An 18,425-nucleotide genomic window follows, 5' to 3' on the forward strand; every position below is an offset into this window, starting at 1 on the left:
ATGACCATGAAAACCAGAGCTACAGGATCACCTAACAGAATGGCCTGGTAAGTAATTACATGACTTGAGCCAGTTTGGGGGTGGGCACACAACTGTATCATGGCGAGGAGTCCCGGAGTTTGCTTAAGTGACCCTCCCGTTCCGCCTGAGACTACCTGTGTCCATGTCCACAGGGATACGCAGAGACTCGGATGGACTCACTGATGCATCTCCGAGCCATTACTGTTCCACTGCCGCTCCTGCCGGAGCTTGTGTGTCGCACCGCCTGGCTGCTGACGGCAGCACAATCCTGTTAGCCGTGCCGGGGTCAAGCTCGATACAAATGAACATTATTGTGAGATTAGTGCTGTGGTGGAGCAGCGCGCCTCTGTCTCTGTTTCTTATGTATGGATTGAATAAGAGGGTGGGGGGAGATGAAATACTGAGCCAACAGCAGGGTGTGCTAGTGGACACTGACTTAGATCCTCAGGGAAGCCCCCTAGATTCTTTTGGAATGGATCTAGATTGTATTACTTAAGAGTAAGTCCTGACACACAGACTTGTGCCTCTTCTCATGATAACATCCTTAATGTTATCATGATAACATCCTTAATAACAAAACAGGCATATAAAACACGGGAAGGAAACTGATGACACATTTGCCGTGAAATGCAGCAGAGTGACACCCACTTTGTTCTGCCATTGTCCATGCCATAGCAAGCCCCTTCACACTGGGCTCATTGTGCCTTCTGCTGGAGTGATTGTGTCACTACACCACTATTATTATTATTATTGGGCGTTGTTATGGGGTTGAGATCCTATAACGTCAACTGTGTTGTTATTCAGGAACATGGATTACTGAATTGAGCTGTTTCATGTAGCTGCTGCTTTCTGAATGTCACAAGATATGTTTTGTCAAAGAGCAGAGGATACCCAGGACCATGGCCAGGAATCCTGGGCCCTCAGAAAAGATATATGCCCGGGCCCATTAGCTCATAGAAGGCATTAACATTAAAACGATCAGTGGGCCCTACCACACCAGGGTCCCTGTGAATTATAGCCACCTTTCCCCACGTTAGCTACGGCCCATCCAGATTATGAAGGAGACAGTTACTACAACTGCCACTGGATACAGGTTTTCTTTTAGCATGGACTGAGCTGAAGAGGAACTGTTTTATTTTCCTTTGTTCTGCAGTGTGCAGGCAACGCCTTCTATCTCTGCCAAAGCCGACGCTGCTTTATATCAAAAGAATGATTCTGAGGTAGGGTGGTGAAGACAGAGCTCTACCGCTTTTGTTGTCAGGACAAAACCATCCACAAATGTCAAAGAAACATCAAACACAGAGTTTTGGTAATATTAAGCAGACCCCACAGCTTCGCCCTTTGCCTTTTAACTGGTCCCTCTGAAAGAGCTGACAGGCACTAACAGATAATGTCCACAGCCATGAAGGTCAGGATATGAAAGTATCTTCCTGTTGGTCACTTTCATCAACCTGCAGCACAGCCAACAGCAGTTAACCACCATGAAGACAGTGGTGCACGTGTTATCGGTTTACCGCCGCTACCAACAGTGTGCCTTCATCACGGTCCTTCATGTCCATTGTAGAAATCATTTGAACCGCCCGATACCGCTATGTCATTTGAATGGTGAGTTTTACCCCAGGCAAACATTTGTTTAGACGCCCGCCATATTTTGGCCAATAGCTTATGGCTTTGTTGGTATCTACAGCTTGGTCAAGGTTACATTACGTGAACGACGTTTGACAGCTTGTTTAGCAGGTCTGAACTGGTGATGTACACTGGTCATGTACACACACCTTTTGTCCTGCTGACCATTCGAGAAGGCAGGTAAACAGTGCGCTGGAGAGGACTTTCATTTTAAACAGAGGCTTTGAAATGAGTTCACAAATGCAACACATATGTTTCAGTGATGAGTTCAGCAACTAGTGAAAATGGGGAAGAATCGGAAAAGGCTCACTAACTTGAATAAACCCAAAGCACAAAAGCAAATCTATGTTAAAAACCTTTGTATCAAATGATCATGGTTATGACTATGAGGCATAGAGGATGACATAAGTATTTCATTCTGTTATCATTATTATAGCTGTTCTGTTTGGGCCTGTCATTTGTGTTCTCTTTGGGCTGAAATTGTCCCATTGTCTGTTGTGTGGCTGGTACTAGCTGATAACAGATCACAGGCTGTTTAGTCTGGCCCAGTTAACAAACCAAAACAGCAGATACAGGGTTTGTGACTTTGTGGCAAAATATTTAGCATATGTGACCTGTTTTTTTTTTATGGCGAGTATTGGTGCATCTAATAGCTCAGTGTTTGTCATTCAGCACGTAAATTCCTGCTTTTAAAAACGACCAGTGTAGTTCTTGCCTCACAACCCAATCTGATCATGTGAGGTCACACGAAAGATCTGCTACACAAATTCACGAAAAACAAATTACGGAGGATGGACCATGACCACTTTGACACTCCCTTCCATCTGTTAAACCTCAAAGGCTGTTATGATGAATAAGGAAAGAGTATAGGCTTTATGTGTACATGCCTAGCTGGTCGCCTCATGTGATAATTAGCTATGACTTTCCCTTCTAAAAAACAGTGCTTTAAACTTCTATGCTGTCTACCGTCAAGCCTCCTGAGGGAAGCTATCACCTTCCTTGGCTGTGAGACATGATTTCCTTTGATCGTCCACACCGTAGCCAACGCTTCGCCATTGCCACGCATCGGACCGTCAGCCGTGACACACAGACAGTTTACGGCGCCCATCAGATTGAAACAATTAGCCTTTAGTCTTCAGACATGTGCTGGACTGGTCTGCTGTGGGTAGGGAGGAAACTCCTTAGCTGACATGATGCACCTCCCAGAGTGGCGGGATGCTCCTCTGAACTGATGACATCACATTAACAAAAACTCTGTTACAAATGAGGGGTGGAACCCGAATAACATTTTCCATGGTTCCTCATGCCCTGCTGGAGGCCCCGTTTAGATTATGCGGTTGCCTTGTGAGTGTTGTGAGTCATCTAGTTCACAGAGTTACTAAACGCTGGTCTACGCGGACCCTTCATGGGCTTTCCACCCAGGTCTCAGCCATTAAATAACACTAAGTTGGGTTCAAAGAAATTACAGAGCAATATGCATTTAGTTAAGCGCAACAGAATTTGTGTATTTACTGTACTAGCGTACCGCTATAGCCTGCGCTCGCATTGCACGTGAGCATTAGCTGTTTCTCTGTTTTTTCTCTCTCCTCTCCGGTGGTCTTCAGACTGAAGGTCAAGCAGGGAGGATATTCAGTCAACCTGGCCTCCTGGAAGACTGACAGCTAGGCGGTGTCTCTTACCGCTCCAGCACTCCAGCTTAGCAGGAGGTGGAGCAGAGAGGAAGAGCAACTCAGCCCAAGAGGGTCCTATAAGAGCTTAGGTTCTATTGATTAACGTCCCACCCATCATGATTTTAACCTAGGCAGTATTTTATTCAGCCTACAGAAAACCCCCAACTTCTCGTTTCATTCTGTAACTGTTCAACTCATTGAATTTACTGTCATCTTTAGATGTAAGCTCTTGTCATTATGTCCTGTAACATATATTATCCCTATAACCCTAGAGAGGCCAACCATTTTAGAGTAATTGAACAATTAGTTTATTCAACTAGCCATAATGGTGGTGGTGTTGATGATATGATGTGGGTTAGATGCGGTGGTTTTTGGAAACAGTTGAGCAACAGCTGTTAGCCATCAAGAGAGGGAGAGTAGGGGGTGAGTTTTCTGGGGAGGTTGGTGGGGGGGAGGAGTGTTTCCTAACCGTTTCGCAGTCCTTACTGTATGGGGAACAGGGAACAGGAGGTTGCAGCAGGGAAGATTTGAATTTGAATGGAGCGCTGAGCGTTGTTAAAGGCTAGATGGACTGTGCGGGACACAAATCCATGAGTGTTCTTTGACATCCAAATTGACAAAAATGAGCGGACGCGTGCTAATTGGGAAGGTACAGCCGATGCGACAGCGGGCAGTGCCCAGTACCAGAAGGACAAGACATTTTACTCAGAGTCCAAGGTAAGCACTAAGCAAAGGGTGACAAGAGCCTGTCTCATGTACTGCAGCTATGGGATTCTGATTAAACTCTTTAAACTGATTAAACTTGAGTCTTACTCATGTTGATTTACATAATGTTTTAGAATTTCAACATCTATTTTCTACCTGATGAAATGATGAGAATGAATACAGTTACACACGTGTATATGTTTTTTGCCAAAAAAAGATGAATACATAGAAAATGTGAACTGATTTGTGTACAATAAGAGAACATGTTGGAGGGAAAATTTAAGCTTTTCTTTATAGACAGGAGCTCTCCAATTGAACTTAAAATATTGATCCTTTTTCCTGGCTAATATTGTTTGTTAAAATGACTAGCTAGCATGAACTATTTGGTTACAATACTGACAATGCCATGTATCTGTGTGTCTAGTGGGTCAGTAAACTGGATCCCTCAGCAGAATGACTCTAAGTGACTCTGTTAGAGTCAACCAAGTGCTTTTTAAGCAAATCCCTAGACTTTGGCAAACACTGATGTCTTGTTAGATAGGGAGTTGGCACTTGTTCCTCACAGGCAATTATGGGATTGGTTTAAAGAACACCCTGCATGATGGAATTGTGGCAGCAGGACCGCAGCTATCTGGGTAATTAAAGATTCCTTGCGTGTTCAGCCGCAGGTATGCACTTCCAACAGTCATGAACTAGATTTTTGCCTAGCTGTGCCGTTTGCCATCCTAGTTGTTATCACTCAACCAGACAAATACATGTGTTGAACTTATTAGAGTTTGGACCTCATTTAGCACAAAGAATGTGTTTGAGTGTTTGACTCTAGGTCTCGATCTTGCATACTGTCTACCATGTAACATCTGTAGGGCAATATGTCCGCGCCGGTTTCTCCGCTTTACACAGGTACCCATGGTTGCGTGTCATGTCAGTCGTTAAAATAGCCTCTTTGATCTGGACTGCTGACCTGGTCCCCGGATCTGGCTGTTTAGTTCCGCAACTGGTAGCAGGACACACTGATAGGGTTAAGCAATAATTGGGCAATGTTATGGTCAGTTGTAGTCTAACAGCTAAATGAATGTCCATTAATTCATAAAAACATGAAGACAGAAATAATTATGCAGTAAGGAACAATATGCCTCAGTAAGGTTGTGGTATTATGGCAAATATACCATAGATAGGGTATTTTCTTATGAACGCAGAGTGCCTGTATACAGTCTTTAAACCACAAACCCCAAAGGTGCTATTGCTATTATAAACCAATGCAATTAGACACAAGTATTAGTCAAACTCAGGGTGTATATTCTCATATACAAGCCACTCAGTATTGCGGGTTCGAACCACAACGTTTATAATCCTTTCTTCAAGAACTTCATCAAGGTCACAGCACACATCAAAAGTGGGACACTAATAGTGTGCAGCAGCTTTGGTTTTAAAGTGGGTCAGATGACATCTAACCCTGTGTGTTGGAGGAAGTCCTGTGGTGTTTTATTATGTGTGACGCCTGGTTTCTTATCCAATTTGGACCACTTGCTACCCTAGCAGGAATCACATCAAAGTCTCAGCTAGTGTTTGACCTTCTCTGATGGATTTAACGGTTTGTTTCCGTACTTGCGACTGTATATAGATGAAATAATTACAGTGCAAAACGTTTTTATTATTTTATTCCGTCACTCTGATATTTTTTTCTTCTAATAATGTGATTGATTGACTGAAATCCATGTTTGGTTTAGTATTCCTACTGTCTGCTTTCAGTCAGAAGACTCATGCAAATCTACAGTATTTACTCAATGACTTTAGGCTCCAATAAGCTGGAGTCATCTTGTTGCACACAGCTGGTCCCAGTTTGTGCTTCACAAGGGAGGGGTGTATAATGTAGATCAAATTGTTCCACCTCCCCTCATCCCTTACCACACAATCCTTCCCTCCCTCATTCAAACCAAAACATTTTCTCAGTGACAGAAATTCAAATAATAGCACAAAGGCATAAATCAGCCGCTAAGCTTGGAGTAGTGCCACAAAAAACAAAAGGCTCATTTCCACCCCACTGGATGAGGTATGTACATGGTTCAGTCCCCCCTGCCCTGTCTGAATTCCACCTCTCAAATGAAAGCTCAAAGGAGGCATGTTGCATTATCAGCAAAGTACTGGCCCCACGACCCTTCTTCCAGGCTATGCAGACTCTTATACCAACACTTCCTTAAGTCTATTCGGACCCTTTCTCAAGGTCTAGCCAGGATTTGCCACCCCTTGGGGATATTCAAAGAAATGACCCTGGTTTACATCAATATGAGTGTCTAGTGACAAACGTCTGACAAAGATATACTTACTCAGGTGTGACTCATTCAAACATCTAAGATTCAGTGAGTATCTGGGGGGGGGTCTCGGTTAATAACTTTTATTGGGCTTGAAGAAATTGCTGATTCACATAAAATGTGCTTCTTATCAAGTAATAAAAAAATTGCCAGGATTCACCAGTCTGCATGAGAATACTGTGTTCTAACCTCAATGTTAAATGGAACATTCCTTTAATCATCAGCTCATCATACACATGTTATTGTTAGCTGAGGTCCTATTCCATGTGATAACATCCCTACTGAGCTGTGATGGTTCAAGGGCTGCCACAGACTTCTTCATGTTTAAGGCATTGCTGCTTAGAGTGGCAACAAATGTGGGTTACCTCAGTCCCCTCTGCATAGTTTACAGACTAGGAAATCTACTTCAGCCATGGAACTTCACAAACCTCTACCTCAATATTAAAATTTTTGCCATGTCTTTTCTCAGTGTCAGCTAGACGTGAAGCTATTTGGTCAGAGGGATACAATATTTGTGCTAGTCATAAGGATATTACGTTTTGGTAAGGAAGTGTTCAAAGAGTTGGTTGTATTTGACAATAGATCGATCTTAAAACTCTTAGTTCCTCAACTGCAAATTAAAACATCACTTAACACAGGGTGTCTTTGTGCTAACAGGTCAGTGTGTGATTGATGGCTAGTCTCTTTTATATGACTTCCTGTTGAGGGATAGGAAACAAATCCCTTAATTTAGAAAAAAACGTTTTGATTGAAGTAGTCACTTAAGGTGATTGACGCCTCTAAAAAAATACACAATTAATACACCATCGTTTTCGGCGCAAATCTACATGCCGTAAACGCTCTTATTAGGATTCACCCCTCCAGTTATTGGAGCCTTTCTTTTCAGAGGGTGGAATTATATCCAGTAGTATTCCACTGACTGCTAGATTCTAGGTTTCATAGCATTTTCTGGACTCACTAGCCATGTGATTAAATACAATTGCCTCCTTTCCTTCAGACCTTGTATGGCCCATTTTTGTCTCTGCATTTTTTACATATGCAATTCCATGTTCCATCGCCCTGCTAATTGTAGAGTGGGAGCCCACAAAGAGCAATTCCAACTCAGCGGGGCAGCACAGAAATGGAAGAGAACTTAGGAATGACTCAGCTTTCCAAGGGTCTTAATAATATCTACCTTTACTCTGCCACATTTGTGTGTCTGGAAGATGATTGCTACTTACACTTGCCAAACTAACAAGAGGAAACATAATAATGACATAAATCTGAGAGGTTCTTAACATTACAGCACTCTTGAGATGTTACTATTGAAACCGTAAAGATGGAACCCATTCTCTTCATTTTAAAAGGTCCTGCTGTCAATTTGCGCTGTTTTATCTTGCGCTAAACCCAATAGAGCTTTCCTGCTCCTGCTTCCTCTGGCCAATAATTTGTCTCATACACATTTACTCAAAACTGTTAAGGTACAGAAATGTCAGTGGGGAACCATTCATTACAATAAGGTAAATACAATTATTGAAAATAGATAAGGTTACAATAAGTTATACGTTAGACCGATAATACGTCATCCAGAGAAGGCTCTCATCTCCACGCCTCGTTGAGAGGGAAAACAAACCTGCCCCCCGCGTAGACTACAACAGTGTTATGCCGAAGATTTGCTGTGTAGTTGGTTGTTTGTCCATCTTGCCATTCCATTTTGCACCTATTTCTTTTGTTGTCATGCTGTACTGCTGTCAGTGTCACCTACTCAACGTATTAGCTGCAGACTGACCGGTGTTAAACATGGCCGGGCAAACATAGCTAGCTGTGCTATGCTTTACTATGCTTTATTTGTCAGAGCATGTTGCTATTGCTAGCTTGCATACTATTTGTAAAGCAGGAATGAAAAGTAAACTATTTCACTGGTAATTTGCTTACCTGGAGACTCAATAAGGTAGGAATAGATGTCCGGGTAGGACACCTCTGACCATAGAGTGGGGTTAGTGCACCAGTCTGATGCTGGGAGACTGAATGGACACGATTTAAGATGGTCCAAATTAATAGTTTTTATATATCTTGTGCGTTCTATGGCAGGCATAGTGGACATATATTTACTTGACATAATATATTTTTGGTCATTTATAAATAGAGTCAGTTCTGGTGGTTCTCTATTAGTGTTGTTTTGTACTGCTATTTTACATGAATGTCTATGGCGAGTGTTGTTTTTTTCCCCCAAAAAGGGAACGTGCCACAGATCCCGGATGAACCGGAAGCTCAGAAAGTAGCAGCGCTTGTCCTCTATGATACTTTCAACTACTATCCTCCCTTTTAAATTGAATGCAATGATCTGTACTATTGGACTGGGAAATCCGAATTCAATTCCAATGTGTTCAGAGGATGCATTTGGTCCAAGTATTACCCGCTTCCTTGCGACTGAGCAGCAGATCATGATATGGTCCCACACTGCGACTGCTCATCCATGTGTCCCCAGCTTCCCTCCCTCCTACCCTGGCATAGGAGCCTCTCCAGCAGCATCTGTCCCTAGACGATCCGGGACGGGCCAGGCGGGCGGGTGGCGGAGTGGCAGCCCAGACCCACAGGCAGCTGTCACTGCAATTTCCCTACTCTCCTCTAACTCCCATGCTGCCCCATTCAGTCACTCCATCCCAGCTCCCTGACCCATCGCTGACCTCGCCCAGTCAACTTGATTTAGGAAATGTACTTTGCCGACCAACTCCTGTAGGACTGCATGTTTTCTGAGACGATGTTGCACGTGAAATTCTTCTTATTTCTACTGTGCAAATCAAAACGTCCAGGTTGTATAACGTGCAGGTAGAGATGTCTGGCCGATCTAACAGCTGGTCCACTGTCAGTTACCATGGTATCCATTTAGGAGGACAGATGGATGAAGGTGTTGCCAATTTCGGCCTGACTCTGTCTTCTCTCCCTGTAACAGTGCACCTTTGATCGTTTTATAAATAGTAACTCGGTGTTCCCCTCTACAGACTTGTGCTGTGCTTCACTGTGACCATTGACCTCTTACCTCTGCAGTTGGGATGAGAGCAGTTCCATCAGCAGTGGGCTCAGCGATGGCTCTGTAGACAACCTGAGCTCGGAGGAGTTCAACGCCAGCTCCTCCCTCAACTCCCTGCCCACCACACCGCTCGGCTCAAGACGCAACTCCTCTGTCATGGTAGGTAAAGGCCTCAATCAATCACAGACGCTCTTTCGCCCAGGTTGCTATGCTTCTGTTTACAACATTGTGGGTCTACTACACAAACACAAAAACACACATATATTTTTTTACCATGTTAACACAGTCTTCCTGGAATTATGAGTAAAAAAAAAAGGCATACTCCGTTAGAACTAAGGGAACAGCTTTTTCGCCCTGTGATATGGAGTGACAGTTACCCTTTATGTCCTTTGTTTTCAAAGTCTACATTAGTAATTTATGAGTGATGTTGCACCCATTGCCCTCTTCCTTTGCCTGCCTAGCCGCGTGTTATTCCCTCTCTTCAGGGGAAGAAACAGTTGACATGAAAGACACTGTGGCGTCATGCAATCAGTCACGGATAAAGATGAGTCACTGTGCACAAGTCAAACTTGTTTACAGCAACAGTCTGTCGATGTACGCCCACTAGTCAGCGGCATTGTAAAATGTCTTTCAATTGACACTGCCAAATCTTTCCTCTGACTTAACATGTTTGGAAGAGAAAGTGAACACCTCTGGTAGGTAATGTTAACACTGCTCTTCTAGCAGCCCTTTAGGTATCACTTCTCTGTCCCGCCCACCAACACAATGATCAACGTCAGTTTTCAGCAACCTCAAACGTGTTGAGAATGAATCTGTATCTGTTTGCGAAGTGACAAGTAAAAAGGTTGTCACTCCGTGCGCTGACGAAGAGCTTTTCTCAGACGGCGTGTCATGTCCGATGTTACTGCGGCAACACTTTGTCTATCGAGCTCCCAGTCCAAGTGAGAGCAGAGTGATGAAGCGTGGGGATTAGTTCAGCCGCCTGAGCCATCTGTGACTCAATATCACATTATGAAGAGCTCTGCCAGGACACACTGTGCCCAATGTCGATACTCACACCCCATCTCTCCACCCCCAAGTCACTGCAGGGTCCTCGATTTAGATACACTACATTGCTCTCAATATTGGCTAGTAACATCTACATATACTACAGTGAATTCCCCAATGTCTACAAACATTAACAACACTATGTATTTGTTTCTCTGTTGTTCTACACTGCTCAAAACAATTTAGGGAACGTTTAAATCCCACATCAGGTCTCGATGAAGGAAATATATTTACAATCAAAATCTTTAATGTACATTGTGTGATTTGTTGAGAACAAAAGGACGTAGCAACAGACAATCGAAACCAAAATCACCAAACGATTGAGGGCTGGATTCAAACTCACACCGAATATCAAAGTAAACAGTTGAAATCACAGGCTGTTCCAACTAGCGTGAATTTCATCGCGGCAACTCAGTGTGACTTAGTAGTGTGCATGGCCCCACTTGTATGCTCCTAATGAGACGGCGGATGGTGTCCTGGGGATCTCCTCCCAGACCTGGATCAGAGCATCAGTGAGCTCCACAGTCTGTGGCAATGATAGATAACCTCCCAGAGATTCTCAATTGGATTCAGGTCTGGGGAACGTGAGGGCCAGTCAGTGGCATCAATGCCTTCGTCATCCAGGAACTGCCTACTCACTCTGGCCACATGAGGCCGGGCATTGTCCTCCACCAAGAGGAACCCAGGGCCCACTACACCAGTGTAAGGACTGACAATGGGTCTAGGATTTCATCCCGGTACCTAACAGCAGTCAGGGTACTGTTGGCTAGCACGTGGACCCTCCAAGGGTATGCCTCCTGTCATGGAATTTATTAAACTGATGTATTCTTGATTCTATAAATGTATAAAGGAGTTACTGGTTAATGTATTGAGTTAATGGGAAAGCACTGAGTCCCCATGTTTAGATAAGAAAAGGAATTTGGGAAAGGGGGATCTGGAATCTGTTATTTGTTTATGGTCATCACTTAATGGTATCAGTAGATCATTGGGTCCCCTGTCAATCTGTCTATCTGTTTACCATTGGTGTATCTGTGCTTTGTCCAGATGGTATGTGGCCCTTCTGAGTTGAAGCGGTTACCTACAGTGTCCTTAATTCCCTGGGATAAGATGCGAGGACAGTCTGCCCTTTTGGGTGAAACCTAGGTGTTGATGGAACAAAGGGAACATGTATTGTTGACATAGGACAGCTGTGCAGTACCTTACCACACCCGTTTTACTGTATTAAGTACTGATGATTGTCCTGTGTTATGGTTTCACGGTTTGCTCAGTAAGCTTTGATACCTATCTCCTTGCAAGAAATAAACTGTTTATTTTGCCAAGAGAATTTTGTCTCTACTTCCTAGAGTTCTAATCGAGGGAATTGACATCATACTCCCCAGACCATCACTGACCCACCGCCAAAACAGTCTTGCTGGATGATGTTGCAGACAGCATAACATTACCCACGGTGTCTCCAGACTCACATCTGTCATGGGCTCATTGTGAACCTGGCGCCAATGGCAGACCTGCCAATTCTGTTGTTCTCTGGCAAATGCCAATCGAGCTGCACAGTGCTGGGCTGCAAGCACAGGTCCCACTAGAGGATCTTGGGCCCTCATGCCACCCTCGTGGAGTCTGTTTCTGACTATTTGGTCAGAAACATTCACACCATTAGCCCCCTGGAGGTCATTTTGTAGGGCTCTGTCAATGCTCCTCCTGTTCCTCCTCGCACAAGACTTGTGAGACTGTACTAGGAGACACAGCAAACCTTCTTGCGATTACATATATTGATATGCCATCCTGGAGGAGCTAGACTACCTGAGGAACCTGAATGGGCTGCAGGTATCGCTTCATGCTTCATGATTGTTAACAAAGACTTCTCAGGTGACGACCAGTAGAAACTGCATTGTTTCTGCGTTGGCCTGATGAATTACTTTGTTGGTGCTTCAACAAAGAGTTGACTCAGTGCCCTGCAGGATGGTTCTGTGTCGTACTGTCCACTCCCAGTCATGCCAACTGAGGAGAACGTAATCTCAAGGAAAGGTCACGTAACCGATTCTCAGTGGGTTCTCGTTTAATTGGGCAGTTAATATTGTGCTTGCCCGGCAGACAACATAAAGAGCCGTCCTCATGTAGAACGGTCGCAGCCTGAGGACAAAAACAGCCACAGCGGTTTCTTCCCCATGCTTCCAAGAGGAGGACATTGAAACAGTGGTAAAACAGGAGAGGCCAGACTGAGGCATTTGGAGAATAGTGCACTTTCAAATCAGCTAAGACTTCCCATGTCTCCCAAAATGCTTGTCACAAGTATGGAATGCACCTCTAAAATGCAAAGTCAAACATTCCAGTCAAAGACCGATTATCCATCAAGCTCCAGTATTTTGTGGGACTCGAGGAAGTAGACCAACCATGATTCATCCTTCTCATTTGCATCGATCACTAGGGTGGAAGACTCCACAATTCAGAATACAGTTACTGCATTTGGTCTCTAGTGTTAAACACATTGTAGACTTATCAGTTCCTCCCACATCCTCTCCCTGTGGAATGCAGACAGACAGATGGAACGTCACAGATTACTGACTCAACCCAGACCAGATAACAACAGTTAAATGCAGCTCTCATCTGGCGCTCTCTCACCCACAAGTATTGCATTTTCATTCAGCAAATTTATGAGTTAACCTAATAATTTGACTAAGCTGAACTGGATTTGACACCAACCCTTTGTTTCCCTTTGTGCCAGGATAAATATAATAACTACTTTCAGTTGCAGAGTACCTCATATGTCCAACCCCCCCCCCCCCCACCGTGTTTGTACGCAGCTTCGCACTGATGCGGAGAAGCGCTCCCTGGTGGAGAGTGGTCTGTCCTGGTATAGTGAGGACGCAAAGACATCCCGCAAGATGGATGGGGGAAGCTACGAGACAGGCAGCCTCAAGACAGAGACCCCCAGCAAATGGAGGAAGTCCTCCCGGCCCATGGAAGGCCCCAGTGAGGACATGGGATTGAAGGGAGAGCTGAGGAAGCCCCAGAGCCTGGGTCAGCCAGGAAACTTCAAGAAGGGACGCAACCCTCCTGTGGGCGTGACCTCACCCATCACCCACACCTCTCAGAGTGTCCTGAAAGTGGCAGGTAAGATTGAATATGAATAGATTATATCTTTATTTCTCTGACTCTCAAAATATTTTTCCTCTCTACATTGCTCTTTCTTGCTAACTCTCTCCCTGTTTCCACTTCTAGCTTAATCTCTAACTCTCAGTCCCAGACACACTCATGTGTTCCCTCTTTGAATCGCACTCCTCGTCTCATCTTTTCTTTTCTCTCTCTTTCTCGCTGCCTCTATGTGTCTACATGTCTATACACTACACAGACGTGTCTATACACTACACAGACGTGTCTATACACTGCTCAGACACGTGTCTATACACTACCCAGACATGTGTCTATACACTACACAGACATGTGTCTATACACTACACAGACATGTCTATACACTACACAGACATGTGTCTATACACTACACAGACGTGTCTATACACTACACAGACGTGTCTATACACTACACAGACATGTGTCTATACACTACACAGACATGTGTCTATATACTACACAGACGTGTCTATACACTACACACAGACGTGTCTATACACTACACAGACGTGTCTATACACTACACAGACGTGTCTATACACTGCTCAGACACGTGTCTATACACTACCCAGACATGTGTCTATACACTACACAGACATGTGTCTATACACTACACAGACATGTCTATACACTACACAGACATGTGTCTATACACTACACAGACGTGTCTATACACTACACAGACGTGTCTATACACTACACAGACATGTGTCTATACACTACACAGACATGTGTCTATATACTACACAGACGTGTCTATACACTACACACAGACGTGTCTATACACTACACAGACGTGTCTATACACTACACAGACGTGTCTATACACTACACAGACGTGTCTATACACTACACAGACGTGTCTATACACTACACAGACGTGTCTATACACTACACAGACATGTGTCTATACACTGCACAGACATGTGTCTATACACTACACAGACATGTATATACACTACACAGACGTGTGTCTATACACTGCACAGACGTGTCTATACACTACACAGACATGTCTATACACTACACAGACATGTAGTGTATAGATATGTGTCTATACACTACACAGACATGTATATACACTACACTACACAGACGTGTCTATACACTACACAGACGTGTCTATACACTACACAGACGTGTCTATACCCTACACAGACATGTCTATACACTACACAGACATGTCTATACACTGCAGACATGTGTCTATACACTACACTACACAGAGGTGTCTATACACTACACAGACATGTCTGTACACTACACAGACATGTGTCTATACACTGCACAGACATGTGTCTATACACTACACTACACAGGCATGTGTCTATACTCTACACTACACAGGCATGTGTCAATACTCTACACTACACAGGCATGTGTCTATACACTACACTACACTACACAGACATGTCTATACACTACACAGACATGTGTCTATACACTACACAGACGTGTCTATACACTACACTACACAGACGTGTCTATACACTACACAGACATGTCTATACACTACACAGACATGTAGTGTATAGATATGTGTCTATACACTACACAGACATGTATATACACTACACTACACAGACGTGTCTATACACTACACAGACATGTCTATACACTACACAGACATGTCTATACACTGCAGACATGTGTCTATACACTACACTACACAGAGGTGTCTATACACTACACAGACATGTCTGTACACTACACAGACATGTGTCTATACACTGCACAGACATGTGTCTATACACTACACTACACAGGCATGTGTCTATACTCTACACTACACAGGCATGTGTCTATACTCTACACTACATAGGCATGTGTCTATACACTACACTACACAGACATGTGTCTATACACTACACTACACAGACATGTTGGCTCCAGGCCTGCAGAGTTGGGAGTTAAAGTTCCTTAGAAGTCTGAGTTAACATGCCATCATAATTCCAAATGACTGCTATATAGGAAAGACAAATTCTTTTTTGAAGTATTTTTTTCTTTATGCATTTACACAGAGCGCATGTTAATGTATAAATGGCGTGACATCTTCTGGGGAGGAAACATGATTGTTAACTTGTTTTGCGATATGTCCTTGTCATCCATAACCTCCCCTAAATGGATTCCACATGGAAACCCAAGTGTGTTTGGAGAGTAGCCACGGTCAGCGGATATCTGCTTGATACGAAGGGAAATATATAGAAGGGGCCTTTGTGCCAGTGTGCCTTGTAAGCTTAGTTCTGTTGTGGAACACTGAGAAATTATACTGTACAGTGTATCCCACACTGAACAGGGATTGTCTTTGTGGGATTCTCTCTTGATTCATCATCCTATGTGGATGTTTAATTGATTACTAACTTCAGTGAATCCCTGTCTGTGAGCTTTTCGTTATCTTTGACTATGTGAATATGAAGACTATGGACATCTCATTAACTTTTATGGGCCCTACTTAAAAACAGCAAAGAAAGGTTGTCTTTGCAGGATGGCTTTTCAAACAGCCATGTGTGTGTGTGTTTGCATCTTAATGATTATGTTTCCTTGTATTAAAACACCATAAAAACCTTTACACTAAGTCAATTTATACATATCAAGGACTTTACTTTGTGTCAAGCTCTTTCACTGATTATATATATATATATTTAATAGTTTCATGAAATATTCTTTGTATACTGGTTATCTTGTGTTTTTTTAAGAGGGTTTCTCAGGCATTTGCATGCTTTACAAGAGAGAAGTGGTGAAATATGCAGGAAAGAGGAGTGGATACATTTTTGCTGGGACGGCATTGAGTGGGATTTGAGCCCATGCTGCAGCAGTACATATGCACTGGGAACAGTGCTGGAACACTCTTCTCATCCGGAATGTTATTTCAAATCTCGTTTATCCAAGCTTAAAGCCTGTTTACTTGCTAATAATGAAATCCACCAGATTGCGTGTATAATGTGCCTCATCCAGTTGATCACCGCAGTGTTGTGTTAGGTGTTCTTTAATCCCACGCAATCCGGGCTAATTATGATTAAAAGATTAGGGAAACATTGAAAGTGCAGTTACATTTCCTGACTGATGCAATATATTGCAATGCTCTTCTACCACTTAATGTCTGATTAATGTGGCTGATTTCAAGGAGGTTCTAAGGGTCCGTTATGTTTTTTGGCAACAATGTCTGGGGTAAAAATTCAGTCTTGGTAAATTCACACGACAGCATGAGCATATTTATTTTTTACTTTTCCACTCCAATCAGTTATATTCTGTTGTGTCTGATTGCATCTTGAGGCTTTTATACACAGAAGAGGCAGGGAGCTATTTTATTTGGGTTTGTATTTTTGTTTGTCAACTTGCTTTCTCCATTTCCACTTCTTGCCTGATAGTGAGGTGTAGTGTTACTTTGTGACCATTACACAAGGACAATACATTTGTGTGTTTTTCTGGGAAATGAAATTGTGTCAATTTCATTGACTTATCTAGTTTGTCAGAAAAAAATTTAATACACAACCCACAGTGCACCATAAACAGTGTTTGACTTGGGCTGGAGCGTTGCGGAACGGCGTTCCGGTACTTCTAATTTTAGGCAAACAGCATTTGTCTTTTTTAGGCAAAAGAGCCATCTGGGAGGTCTGAGATAGGCTACCTTAATGAAAGCCTTATTAACACATACATTTTGATGCACATTTTTCTAATGTGCAATTTCTCAGTTCATGCATTTATTTTAACCCAAGTCAAGCGCTGACCATAAGTCAAACAGATTTTGCCCACCAAAAGGATTGGTCATCTACGTTTCTTTAAGTCTTGGTAAAGGGCCCAGTTGTTTCAGGCAGACACATCTGCAGTGCCTCTGAAATGTGCCTCATGTCGGTAACTTGCCTCTCTTCATCTAAACCGTCTTTAAGTAAATACAGATGCTTGATGCTTATTCGTTTGATTTAGCCCTAGTGCCATGGATTAGTTCCAAAAAAAAATTAAAGTATAAATTGTGCACCAATCTTACATTTTAAAATCCTGTGATGTTAAATAGCTCACTTTTTTCCTCAATGTCTTTACTTTTCTGATGTCATCGTAAAGCCTTGGATATTAAGTTTGCATTTAAAAAAGTATTTTCTGAAGATTATTTATTATTTAGTGTTTTTTTAGGGCAACACTTAGTCTATGTAAACTCCCTTTTTTAAGGAGAGTGGGCAGTCAATTGCCTTACTATTTGTATTGATTTATACTAGGCTTTTATTGACATTGTGAAGTGGAGACAAAGAGGTGAACGGAAGAGACGGGTATTGAACCTAGGTCTCCGGCGGGGAACTTCTAATGTGCACAGAGCTGGGAGTGTCACTGCACCTTCTTTCCTTTCCAAAAAAGTTGTTAAGGAAAGTTTTGAGTGAGGAACAGAAGTGTTCAATTTGCAGTGGTCTCTTAATTTGAAAGAAAAAGGTGCAGTGGTCTCTTAATTTTTCTGGAGCTGTATAATTCAAAAGAAGCATTGAACATCTAATAGTCAAATCATAATCAAAAGTTAAAGTTAATTCTCAAAAGGTTTTCCATGTTGTGGTAGTATGTACCGGGGTTTGTTGACCATAAGACGTCAAGTTTATCAAGCATATACAAGACTTGTTCCGGCAGGCTGGCCCTAAGCAGACTGGCTTAATATGAATTAATTTATATGTTTAAACATTAAATTGTCCCTGTCATAAGGGGATACATGTGATTTAATCATCAAGTTTGTTAAATTGGCAGGCACTAAGTATAATTTTTTTTAAATCTCTTACAGTTCTGCTCCTCCAGTTTAACCAATTCCTCTGATTCATCAGCATTAGTTATCAACTGTATCATCCTCACCCAGGCTGTTTTTATCACCCTTCTGGTCTCTTTCAGTAGGGGGGATATTCAGCTGCAGTCATCACAACAGCTGTTAGTTGTCAGATA

The 18,425-nt window shown here is 42.8% G+C and overlaps 1 protein-coding gene across 2 annotated transcripts in view; it reads left to right on the forward strand.

The window, feature by feature from the left end:
• The window catches only part of nav1b (neuron navigator 1b), a 126,958-nt gene that overhangs the window by 79,518 nt on the left and 29,015 nt on the right, over positions 1 to 18,425 (forward strand). For both annotated transcript variants that reach the window (XM_010899261.3, XM_020055711.2), the window contains 2 exons: positions 9,359 to 9,500; positions 13,187 to 13,496. In XM_010899261.3, coding sequence (XP_010897563.2) covers positions 9,359 to 9,500; positions 13,187 to 13,496 — 452 coding nt within the window. The remainder of the gene's footprint in view (positions 1 to 9,358; positions 9,501 to 13,186; positions 13,497 to 18,425) is intronic.

The sequence above is a fragment of the Esox lucius genome, chromosome 17 (genome assembly GCF_011004845.1).
Source record: "Esox lucius isolate fEsoLuc1 chromosome 17, fEsoLuc1.pri, whole genome shotgun sequence".
In the NCBI taxonomy this organism is placed as follows: domain Eukaryota; kingdom Metazoa; phylum Chordata; class Actinopteri; order Esociformes; family Esocidae; genus Esox; species Esox lucius.